The sequence below is a fragment of the Theobroma umbraticum genome, unplaced genomic scaffold (assembly GCF_002168275.2).
Source record: "Theobroma umbraticum cultivar Fairchild unplaced genomic scaffold, ASM216827v3 scaffold_12.1, whole genome shotgun sequence".
Lineage (NCBI taxonomy): Eukaryota > Viridiplantae > Streptophyta > Magnoliopsida > Malvales > Malvaceae > Theobroma > Theobroma umbraticum.
Window position 1 is genome coordinate 1,175,748 of NW_018397269.1, and position 13,247 is coordinate 1,188,994.

At 34.8% G+C, this 13,247-nt stretch overlaps 2 protein-coding genes across 2 annotated transcripts; both read right to left on the bottom strand.

Moving 5' to 3' along the window:
• Window positions 1-4,460: 4,460 nt before the first annotated feature.
• Window positions 4,461-6,972, bottom strand: LOC110426017 (BURP domain-containing protein BNM2A-like). The gene is made up of 2 exons (XM_021441101.1): window positions 6,541-6,972; window positions 4,461-5,330 (listed from the first exon to the last, which is right to left on the bottom strand). The coding sequence occupies exons 1-2, from the start codon at window positions 6,568-6,570 to the stop codon at window positions 4,461-4,463; spliced, it is 900 nt and encodes a 299-aa protein (XP_021296776.1). The 5' UTR covers window positions 6,571-6,972.
• A 1,812-nt stretch (window positions 6,973-8,784) lies between these two features.
• LOC110425762 (plastid movement impaired protein) lies at window positions 8,785-11,558 on the bottom strand. The gene is made up of 2 exons (XM_021440755.2): window positions 10,865-11,558; window positions 8,785-9,075 (listed from the first exon to the last, which is right to left on the bottom strand). Exons 1-2 carry the CDS (start codon window positions 11,462-11,464, stop codon window positions 9,016-9,018), a joined length of 660 nt encoding a protein of 219 aa, XP_021296430.1. The 5' UTR covers window positions 11,465-11,558; the 3' UTR covers window positions 8,785-9,015.
• Window positions 11,559-13,247: the final 1,689 nt, after the last annotated feature.

The window sequence follows — 13,247 nt, forward strand, 5'->3', positions numbered from 1 at the left end:
TTAACATAGTACATGATTTGATGATTTGAAAATATAAGGTGCAACTTATACATATTTTTCTTCAAGTATCAATCTATATAATTTGTTAAAATTCGGTTACCAAATGTGTAATTAACTCTTACAAAACCTCACTCTTGTTAACAATGAAATAGCTAGTAACATTCTATTTTCATATGGCTCGGATCTTAATCATTTGAAGCTAATATAAGACATTATATATCAATTAGAGTTTTAATTGTTTTGAATTTTAGATTACTAAAATTTGGGTATTTATTTACTAATATAGGTTGGGTTCAGTTAAATTTAGGACTAAATCATTTGAGTCAAATCAACTTTTGCTATTTTCATGTCGAATCAATTAATTTATTTACTCAATAAATGCTATTTCTTACCATGTACTTTCTTCCTTCACATCTGTTGTATAAAGAACATGGGCGATATTGAAAGTAATTAGCAAATTTAAAATTAAAATAGGATCATACTTACTATAAGTTTCATATTTCCCCTTCTTCCTACAAATTACGCGGTAAAGAAAGTTGAGTTGATCTCTTACTCTTAGTCTATTGCAATAGTCTACTTGTTATGGTTGAAAAAGATGCACAATAAATAGTATTATATATTAAGAATTGTAATAATGACAAGCTGCCTAGACTTTTATGTTTTTGCCCAGCACAAGCTGCAAGGACTTGGTCCAACCTCAAAGCAAGTCCATTCCCCACCCATTATAACTAGACATCCTGGCCTACCTTAAGACAGGTACAGAAGCAAGTTCCCACTACTGTTAAATTTACTATTAAATACATAGCAGATTTTGCTCTCCGCCTACCACTACTGGTCTTTGCTTAGATGCCTCTCCATTTTCTTTCTTCGTATTCAAACCAAGCAAAGGTGAAGCCTTGATCATAAATTTTCACTATATGAGATTTTTTTGAACGAAGTTAGGGACAATTAAGTTATTCAAATTTTCATTTTAAAATCATTGTAATGTTAAAAATGAATTATTTATGAGATTAAGATCCAACATCACTTATTTGTCAAGATAGAAACGTATCAATTAAGTTAATCTCTGGGTAGTCAAAATAAGAGGTTTTTCCACTCAGTAAGAATAACTAAAGTCCAATTTTCCAATCCCGTAGCTAGCATTCAACCTTCCCAGTTCAGAGCTTTAGACTGCAAGAGACGACCCAAGTCAATAGGTCAAGTCCATCTCACCGTGCAAAGCACGACGGTCTCCACTTTGCACCACCATCCAACCACACGATGACGCTTCACGATCCTGTGGAGCATCAGTACCAATCATGTCGCGGTTGATGACCAAAGCCAGAAACTAGCATTCCCCTACTGTAATATAAACCATCAATTTATTGTCGAAGCCAAGCTCAAATTCAGCAGTTAAACCTCTCACTTTAGGCTCGTTCCTTTCTTAACTATTCTTTTCCATGGCGAGGTCTCTTCTTATCGTAAGCCTCGCCATGCAGAACCCTTCATTTTCACCTGTACCAGTCAATTTCCTCTTTGCTATTCTATCAGTTTTCTCTGTATTTTCGATCACGGTATTCCTTTGTGCTTCGCACAAAAACAGGGGATTTCAAAGACAGAAAATTAACGAAGAAAGCATGTCAAGTGAAAGGAAGCTGCTGTCAAAGATAAACAGCAACCTTGGAAGTAAAGCTCAGCTGATGGTGAAGATCATTTCTTGGAGAAAAGGGCAGGCAGAGGAGGAAGAAGATTATAACGGAAGTGATGACGCTGTTTGGAGGAAGACAATTATCATGGGAGAACGGTGTCGTCCATTGGATTTTTCAGGGAAGATTTTGTATGATTCTCAAGGAAATCTTCTACCAGCTGATTCTACTCAAGGAGATAACAGAGTTCAAGTCATTCCTTCGGGATAATGTTAAGAGTTTCTTGAGATTTACAACAACATTTTATCCACCATCGGTGTATAGTTATCTGATATTACTGACTCTGTAAATACTGTCTTGTGGCAGATGCGGTTCATACAGGGTGTTGTTATGTTGTGTTATATTGCGCTGTTCTATTTTGTAAATCATAATGTGCTGGCCATATTGAGTGGATTGTATTTAGTGGGAGGGCTTGAGGCAAGTGCATGATGCATTGCCATTTGTGATTTAGGTAGGCCGTTGTTGGTTGCTTTGTATTCTGGAGGTTATAAGCAGGTCTTTTTGGTGTTTTCTACATCAGATTATCAATCATAATCTGGTACCAAAATGGGCAGCAAGTGTGCAGCTCTATTTAGTAATGAAATCTTGCTTCTTCTTTTTTTAAGGTGCACTTGTTAATGCTATCATATTAAATAATATTTCACTAAACTAGCAAATACATTAATAATCGATTATTTCATTCATTTATTATAAAAAATATATATAGCACCTTACCAAATACTTTTAAATCACTCGTTAACAAAAATAAGCAAAAAAAAAAAGAAAAAGAAATTCAAATTTTGATTAGATCAACCTCTACGAAGGTTACAATAGTTAACTCGAATTTTAAATGGTCAATTTTCAATTTTACGGCATCCCGTCTAAGTCCCTTGATGCTCAAACCACATTAATGTCTTGCGTGTGGGTGTATTTATGAAGGGCTAAAGCATTAGTTAGAATCATGTTTAAAAAAAAACGTTTAATTTTTAATTTTATTTTATTTTGATAAAAAGGAGATAACAACTTTGGTTATTAATTTGAGCGTAGAAGATACATGTAATCACATTCAGATTGCATGCACACAAGATCAAGTCAAATTTTGGGAAAATGTGGATATTTTCCCTGTGTGTAAGTATGCACATGGATTAGGTCCAAGTAATATTTTTTGCTTAGATTTTATATCAATTTCATGATACTTAATAAAAAAATTTTCATTTGATTGAAAAAAAAAATCACATTGAGATTGAACCAAATGCTCAAAAATTCCAAATTCTTTTTCTGATTTATTAAATAATATAATTTAGTAGTATGAGAAATACATTGCACACATGCTTAAAACCTATCTACCCATATATTTTTTTATTAAATTGAATCTCTTCGCATTGGTTAAAAGGTAAATGAAAAACAACATTTACATTACATTTAAATTAGCACTTCCCAAGAGGCTTGAATTAATTTAAAAGTTTTGGCTTCTTGGATTTGAATCTTGACGTAGAAGGGGTGAAAACTGTTGGGATTGGTTACTCGTTATTGCATAGTGTAAAATCCGATTAACCTCCATGTGTCATATTGTTGAAATATATTATTCATGGGATGTAATTTGTCATTTGATAAAACAGATAAAGAGAATAAGTTGAAACAATAGTGAGTCAAATTTGATATTTAAGTATATATTAGGAATGCTTAAAGAAAAACTTAGAAAAAACTAAAAAAGATAGTCTACTTACAAGGTTAGCAAGCTTGGTTATCAAGATGCTTTGATCTTGCAAGCGACCTAGATGTTTATGATCTCAATTGCTTAAGAGGAAAGGAATTATCTCTTATTAGTTAACCCATTAATTAAGTATATTTATTGATGCTTTAAATATAAAAATCGTAAAAATGTCAAACATTAGTATATATATATATATATATATATATATCTATATTATTACTATACTGGTACTAACCAACAGTCGAAGTGTTTGACACTATTCTGTTCTTGTATCCACAGGAGCACAGTCCTTTTTGGGTTAATAGTTTGAGGAACTTTTGAGTTCTTTGGCTTCGATTTTCTTTTTGCCCTTTTGGAATTGTCTTTTGCCAACCCTTTTGGTCTTTTAATTTGAAGACCTTTTGGGCCCTTTTCGGACGTATAATATTGTGGTTTCTATCTTTTTATTGGAGTCACATCTATTGGTGTTTTTTTAAGCAGCATAGTTTATTTTGAATGATCTCTGTGTATCACTTTTTAGTTTATAAATTTTATCTTTGGTCCTCATTTGCTTCAAAATATCATTTCCTTTTTCGCAAAATTCTTTTTATTTTCTAAACTTTCCAAATGGCTCAACTCCCCATTGGGAGTTGAACTCATGAAGATGTATTACCTTTTCCATTTTATACATGCATCATTCAACTACAGATTCAAATGTAGCACTTTTCCTATCCATTTCTTGACCTCTGTATGTCTTTATAGATTCATGATAACGACTCTAAATTCTTCCATTATTCAAAATTTCATATTGGATTAAATGTTATTATTTGAGTGCTTTAAAATCATTTTAAACAATGAGATCATTTTTCAGCAAGTAACACTAATTTTGTGAACCATTTAAGATTTTATTCTGACTGACATAGAAATTAAAGTGCCATGTTACAAAAACTACATAGAAAGACCAAATACAACTTCTAACCTCACATACTTGAATATATTACATTGGACACAGTTATTTTTTATACTACAGATAGCATGGTGATTAGAATTGTAAGATAGCAGAAGCATGATATAATGGGAGAGCAACATCGAACAAGCTACACTTAGATGGTAGCAACAGGCATAGAGGATTTAATCCAAACACCATGACCTTCAGAAAAAGCATGGCAAACAGGGATTCCAGGCTTGGTACCAAGCAAGCTAAATGCGGTATGTTTAGGGCTCCAAGCTGAAGTATCCATGTGGCAAACAATGAGAGCATCCACTTTTTCTCCTTTGTCACCAACTAGCGGGACTTTGAAAATCTTGGTCTCAGTGGCATCGTAATGCCACATGTAAATTGCGTAAAGATATTGCAAGGGATGACATGCCACTTTCTTTGGAGACTCAATCTCTCGAGGAGGTTCTAAAATTGTGTAACTCTGCAATGTTGGGGTTGTCATCGTCGGGTGGCTTGTGCTTATTAACTTGAAATCAGACTCCCCGAAAGCATTCTTCAAAAATTCAAGCATGGATTCTGAAGAGGTAGCGCAGATTTTGGTCTCCCCTTTGGCTGGTTCAATTTCACATTTTCTAAGTGTATCTTTAATGGCTTTGCCTTTGGGTGACTCAGGAGAGACTGAGAAGAATTGGAGAATTTTGGAGGTTTCTGATGATGAAAAAGGGATCGAATCAGCTATTTCTCCAGGCAAGATTCCAGGATAAAGAGAAGGGTTTCTGATGGAAAAGAAGGTGCTCAGTTTCCTCCCTACATGGAAAGCACGTACGTCATCTACGGTGAACACGCCTACATCTTCACTTCCAATGTCATCATCCCCGTGATTTTCCATGCTGTGATGCTCCATCATCTTGGAAGATGGTTGAGACAAACTCTTTTCCTCAGCTTCATCGTCTATATAACCAGATTTATATTTGCTTTCAAGGTCTGTAATGTAAGACCACAAGGAAGAACTCTTTTCCGCAAGTAAACAACCCTACATTTGGATTCATTAAAAATATCAAAAAAATCAAATTCTAAATTTTGATTTTAAGAACAAAATCAAAAAAGTTCGACTGAAATTAAATTTACGACTGCTATTTACTATAGCAAACATATTCCAAAAATTATAAAAAAATCATTTTTGGTCATTTAAAAATTATAAGAATCATTACTGTCATTTTTTATTTCTAAAAAATTATTTTATAAAAATCACATATTTTGATTTCTTTTAAACTTAAAACCTTTTCTGCTTTTAAAATGACAGACAACTAAAAGTGTCAATAAATTCTTTTAAAGGTTAAAACTAAATTTGATGTTCAAAATATATACCCTATATGCTCACTTAAGGATTTCCTAACTTATCCTCTTATTCAATGTGGAATTTCACATGAGGGGTGTTTATGAGGGATTTTGAAGATTAGCTATTACAAGAGAATAGCTTCCTTGGGCCATTTATCAACCAAACAAGGAAAGAAATAATACATAGGAATAGAGGCTATTCTTTTGGCAAATGAAATAATACATAGGAATAGTGGTAAGATCACACTTATCAATTCGGTATTGAACTCACAATCTCTCTAGTACTTATCAATCTTTCAAGCACCAAAACGAGTTATTCGTAAACTTGAACAATTATGGCATTCATTCTTATGGGGCAGGTCTACGTATAAGCATAAGATAGGAGTGACACAATAACCTCAAAGGCTAAAAGTGAAATATTCAAATAAAGCCTTTTTTATTGAAATTAAAAAAAATATTAAAATTTTATTCTTTTAGCTTTTTGAGATGTAAAATTTTTAATTAAAATTTTGTAATTAAATTCTTCTAATATTTCTTTTTTAATTGATAATATAGTCAATCCATTTAACTTTTCTTGGGACATTGTTGATCTTAAATAAGATTTTATTAATTTTAGTTTTGAAAAACTTCTTTCTCCTAAAGTAACACTTATTGGAATTGTTAACATTATTCTATAAGCAATATATGCATTTGGAAAAGAATAGAGTTTTTTTATATGATTAAGTATATCAATTGGACTGTTTTCTTCCGGTCCATTTATATATCTCGGCTTATGTCCAATTGAGAGATGTTTTATAGCTCGCCCTTTCTCAAGTCTCCCAAGACCACGAATACTCCAAGTGAAGGTAGACATTACAGATAAACAATAAGCAGGGGAGATAAGAGAAACCAAGAGAACTTCATACCTGGTTAGGAATTCCAAATGTTGAAACCATCTTGTGTCTCCTCTTCTAAACCCACAAAAACACTAATCACATCATTGTCGCTTTGGGCAAAGACCAACCTAAACTCCTTCCCCACAACTAAGGTGTCTTCTGCCTCTTGATGATCATAATATTACGCCTGAAAATGTCATTATCCACTTCCAGAGTGACAATTGGATATTTGTGTGGTGTAATAGCCTACTTCTTGATCGTTCGCCTACCAATGCTGCACCTTGGCATCCTCTTTCTGACATGCCTGACCAAGGGGCATTCACCCTCGCTGCCATCCGTAGTTCGACTAGCTTCTGGAACTACAGTTCCTGCCACTTGCTCAATCTTTGCTTCATTGGCCTTACAACCCATGGCATCCTTGTTCTCGTGGCAGACCTCATTATTGGACACACAACCTTCTTAAAGGACTCCAAAACCAGCAGAATAAGAAGTAGCTAGATGGTCTCCATTACCCATGCGATTTAAGCTTTCAATGAGGCAATCCGTAACTTTCCATCATTACGTTACCCCTTCACATGCTCATCCTTGTTTCTTCCCCAATTTCTCTCATTTGCTCAAACAGCACGAGGCTTAACCCGCCTCTATCCTCTTCTTTATGGGCTTCAAGAAAATCAATTTGGCCCAAGCGATTCAAGTTGCACTGAATTACATCTAGCGAGCCATCGATAACTCTTTAAGAATAGGCATTAGCAACTGGCCTTATTTCAGGCCCGAGTGATGGCTTAAGCAGCTCGTGGGAGCCGTTGTGGTGTTAGGTACCAAGCGAGCAACTCCTAATGGCTCGACTTCTTTGATGGTGGGTTAAGGCCTAGTCCATCATACTGTGGGCCATCGTGCCATTCCTGAATTCAAAATTTGAAATCTCTTAGACTCATCATCACCGGAGTCATGGTACCTTCATTGGCGTTGCCCAGAAAAGTGGGCACAAAAGCTATTTGACCGCATGAAGTTGCCGGAGCCCCATCAGCTGGTGGGTCCACAACTTGGGTGTCAACCTTGAGCCTCAGAGCCATTCAACATCCATTAATGGAGAAAGCCCTCCAGTCAAGGATGTGTCTTCCCTCCTCAACCAAAATCAACGCTCTTGCACTATCAAACCGTTGCCACATTGTGCTATCGACTTTAATAAGTCGGCCCCAAATTCCTCCAATTTTATGAAAAGTGGCTTCACTTCAGAGATGCAACTGGAGATTTTAAAAAATCAACCAAACAGGTTTCAATCCTCTCCTTTCCACAACGTGGCGTAAGGAATAATGGGCTCGAACTAATGAGGAAAAAGATCAGGAAAATCTTTTAGAATAATCTTCACTTCCTCCGCATCTTTGAAAGTATCCAGTGCCTTAAGGACCCCGAAGTGCCGAATGGTGATAGGGATTCCCTCTTGACAGAGCTTGGTTTGGATGTTTTTGAGGGGGTAGGTGTCCTTCAACTTAGCAATGGAAGCCCGGAAGTCCTTCTTAACCATTTAGCAACAAGATGTCGGAATGTGTACATTGATGTCCACTACCTCAACTAGCGACTTGACTGTTCTGGTGTTAACAACAGCACCTTTCCCCTGAATCAAGATATCCTTGTATGACCGTTTGTTTTTAGCCTCTGTTTGGTTGAATTAGATCATTTAGTCGGCATGGCTGGAATGGCACCATTCACCGCAATCTTAAGGCCATCAAGGAGGTTCCTGGAACCAAACAAAATGGCCTTTCTCATTTCATCAACTGAACAGTATCTGACAAACCCGGAAACTGGCCTACTATGCCGACTTGCAGAACGTGGTTCCTAGATGAAAGTGTCAACCACAACCCCGAATTCTTGAAAAACATCAGTAAGTTGCCTCCAAGTGACTCGAGGACTTAGGTTGCCAATGTAAACTGAGTAAAGCCTGTTCTTCCATTGCCTATCGAGATAGCGATTGCTTTGCCTGGTCGTCCTTCCACCATAACTCAGTTCACTTACTCTTACCTTCATTGTCCGTACAGTTCGCCGCCTTTTTCAATTCCTTGTTATCATAAGTTGTACTATTTAGTCTAAAAATAATAATTTAAAGTGATTCGACACTTGTAACGATGACATGCGTAAAAAGTGATGAATTTCAAAATTCAATTCCCATTTATCTTTGTCCAAAAAACTTTTAGACCAGACAAATTGGCTTCTTACCAATATACATTTTTGCTAAAAAACAAACATTATACCACAAGATGAAAATATTAGATGCAATTTGCCGCGAAATCTTGTACATTAGACCCAATAAATTTTTCATATATATAGTCTAACTGATTACAGGTTTCTCTTTAGGAAGACCCCTAACATCCACCAACAAAAATATTTTCAAATAAATACATGGCAGATTTACATGGGTTACAGGGGCACCAACAAAAAGTGATAGCTAGTCTTGGTGCTGAACTGCCTTTTGGGTTGCTTGACCTAATGGTTACTCCAATTCTGGCGCTACAATTGGTTGGCTAAACGAATTTCTCCCTCTTCTTGTGGAATAAAACTCACTCGTTTCTGCAAATTTGAAATACAATTGAAAACAGAACTTTAAAATAAATGCAATTAAGGCTGTGCATAGTGAGAATAAAATTTCAAAATGGAAGTTAATTATACATTACATAGGAGTTATTTATTAGGAAATTTCCATTGTTTAGAAAAGTTCAAATCTGTAGACTATTATTAAGCAACATCCTGTTCTTTGTTTTGGGATCAACTTTGAAAAATCATTGAATAAGGCGAAAGCAAAAAAAAAAAAAAAAGTCAAAATTTTATACTATTCCTTTTCTTTTGTTGCAAACAATTTAATTTCTATGTAGACAGGCAATAAACAAAATCAAGAATCATAAATAATTGAATTAGTTTCTTTGAATGTCATTACGAAACGTTGGAGACTCAGCTCACGAGCAAGGCCTAATAGTTAAGATGGAAAATTCAAAAGAAATAGCAAAGAAAATGTATGCACCAGCCTCTCCTTTTTTCTCTTGGAAAACAGGAAAAGAATTAAAAAGAAGAAGAATACTGGAATGATTCAACCTGACCAATACTTGAATACTTGATAGATTCCTGAAAAGGCACTGGTGCTAAAATTTGACCTGATGTTGTACGTACCACTCTAGGCACGAAAAGATTGACTTAAGATATGGAAATTTGGAATACAAATTAAAAATAGATTTAAAAGTCAAATTTGCCTTCTTTCTAAGTTGCTCCCTGTGGCTGATGCTGAGTTAGGAACTGCATCACCATTGCGTTTTTTATCACCATGGAAACTAACTCTAGAATTCATGACCATAACTGTCTTTATCTACTCTTATCTACTTCAGAACCCATCAAATCTAGATAAATACAAATTATTGCCGTAAATCACGGGGAATAGAATTATTCTCTTTCAATTAAACATCAAAGACCATTTTCACTATAAATTTGCTTTTTTGAAAAAAAATACTAGTTTCATTTCATATTGTTCATTCATGTATGCACTTAAATCAAATTAACTTTGATTATATCACATGAAATTAAAATTTTAAAAATAAGTTTTTGGAAACTTCTAACTTCTATATATACTTACGTTTTCAATCTGAAATTTTAATTCTGCATGATATTATATGGAAATATAATGATCAAAAAAAGTTAGCTTTATTTGATCCAAAAATATCAAACATGAAGAAGCAATCAACTTAAAACACTCAAAACCTTCGAATATGTATAACAAGGGGGGGAAATACAAGTAAATGATGACAGTTTTGAGGGACAAATTGTGACCTCGTGAGTTAGTGATGTATACTTTATGATGAAGGAAGACAATGGTTTTGGTTAATGCTTATACATCAAAACAAAAGAAATGTCAGATTAGTTTAATTCTCCAATTGTTCCTTGTTGCCTAAAGAATAATATTCTGGATTTTGGTGAAGTGACTCTATCTGAATTGGAGAGTAATAAATCACACATTTGAAGCTATTCATATTTTGCAGATCCCAAAAGTTGACCAATCTTGTGGCAAACAAAAAAATAAAGTAGCTTGATCGCATGCATTGCACCAAACAAGTTAATTATGTTATTTTAAGGAATGATTTTCCTGCAATTAAGCCCACCAAAATATAAATTTTGCCTTCCAAATTAGCAACATGTAGGGCCAGAAAAACATCCAAAATTCAGGGGTTTAGTATACTTTACATAAGCACTACTTAACATTTTCTTGCAGAACAGTTTACCTAATTTTCGAGGATCTTCTTCGTTTTTTGAAATTACTTGAATTAATTATGATAAATTAAAAAAAAAAGATCAATTTTAAAGGAAATTAACATACCTCCCGTTTGGCCTTAAAATTTTCTCCAATACTACCAAGGCCAGGTTTCCACGGTGCTTCCAGGTGCATTTGATTATCGGTGTCGCCGCCGCTGGAGTTTTCCACGTAAAGGTCAAGAATCTTTTCAGCCACCTCTACACCATCTCTGCTTTCCTCCACCAACTTTGCCATTTGAGACTTTGGCAGCCTCATTTTCACTGTCATCCCCCCTGAACTCCGTCCGAGCCCATCGGACCCTAGACTCGATGATGGTCTAACCATGGAAAGGTCAGAAACCGATCTCCTTGACAACATCAAGCACTCTAACCTGTCCTTAGCACTCATATGAATGCCTCCTGACCGTACCCTCCGAGGTGCCTTTTCTTCTGGAAACTTTGGCAACTCTACCAGGAAATAAATTTTCCTCGGCTTCAGGTCCTGTTGTGGCTCTAATGGCTTAGCACGAATTCCAAAATGCTTTACAGCCTCTGAATCCAATAAAACATGCCCTGGATAGTCCTTGACTACATCCCAAGCTCGAATTGGAGTCTTTAACTTGAACGTTTCCCCATCAATTTTCATCACCTTTGCCTTCTTTCTTCCTCCCATGCTGTTCCCCATTTCTTTGTACCAGGCCTACAGAGATTCTTTTTTTTATGTTGGTTGGTTTCCCCCCTAAAGTTGGTGTGGAGTTATTTTTTAAGGCGTGGAATTTATAAATAGATAAAGCAGTGTTAATGCTACTTGGTATTGTTTAATTACTGTGTGATGCAGGGGAGGCGATGGTGTGAAATTGGGGAAATTCTATAAAGATTCCAAAATATAATTTCATGATGACTTTTGTGAAATTAAGTGGGAAAACCCAATTCTGTTACGACAAATTTCTGTCCAGTTGAGACCAAAAACAAAAAATGTAATTGAATTGGCCAAACCAGCGTTGAAATCATTACGAACTTTTTTTAACTTGGATGTTAAATACGGCCATTAAGCTAAAGCAGTGGGTCCGTTTCATATTAACGTCACATCATTTCCATGAAAAGTAAGAGCCTGTGGGCCTTGGGATTGGGTGTGCCTGGTTGGATAACCTTTGAAGTAAGGATAAGAATGAACTGAAAAGGCTCTAAACTAAAGGCAAATCTTATGGCAATTTCACTCTTTCTCCACGAGTGATACGGGTTATCATCATATGAACTTGAACCGATCCTTTCTCTGTTTAATTATTCCACTAATATTTTCACTGTCATATACATGTCTTCATGGGTAGAACTTGATCCCCTAATTTGGAAGTATTAATTTTGAATTTTGAAATAAAATTTATACATATAAAAACAGAGGCAATCGCTGTGAAAGACGGAGCTAGGGACTAGGAGGGGCCATGGCCACCGATAAATTTCTGGAGTCTTTTGGAATATTGTTACTTGAATTCCCTTGTTCACTTATCTTCATTTTTGTTGTCTTTTTTTCCTTTGCCTTATGATTCAGTGGTTGCCTTCAATTCTATTCTCCTTTTTTTTTTCGACAATCGATTTCTTACGTAAAAAATTCTTACCTTTAATTTTTCTTTTGATTTTCCTCAATTTCTTCTTTTCTACAATTATTTCTATTATTTTACTTATAGAAGACATTATGACAACATTTAATACAATTAATACATTGAGTGCAAAGACAATAATAGAACAGTTTTTTGTTTTAAAAAGATTAAAAAAATAGATAACATAAAGGGTAAATTATAAAAAAAATACCTTATGGTTTGAAATAGAATAAATTTGCTTCCTAAGATTTAAAATTTGAAACTTAATTACCCTATATTTACTTCCTTTACAAAAAGATAAAAATGGTAAGATCGGATTTACTGTAGGTGGCTTCATCATTAGAGTGATTTAAATTTAATGTGGATAGAACAACTACTGCGAGTTCAAATGAGGCCGGAATAAGAGGAATATTACAAGGTAATGATGAGTTAATTAAAGTTATATTCTCAAAGACGATTGGTTTGGGGAATTCTAATTTAGCAAAAATATTGGCAACTAGAGAAGCTTTTCTAATTTCCACAACTTCTACATGGTGTCAATCATTTAATTTGTGAATAAAAAGTGATTCACAAAATAGTGTAATATAGACAAACAGTTTGTAAGTAGGTCTCTTGACGAATGAGTAAATGACTCTTACATATGAATAGTTTGAAAATTTTGATAAAAATACCTTAATAGTTCCACGTGGTATGTCAAGGAGAGCACTATGTGGCAAACTCTCTTCTAATACACATGCATGTCATGCCACATGATATGTCAAGAAGGCGAGCACAAATTTTGAACCCAAATCCTCATGTAAGCACAAGAAGTTCTTTGCCACCGACTCCAAGCTTTTATACTTGATTATATATTGCTTTTGGTTCTTTTCTTTT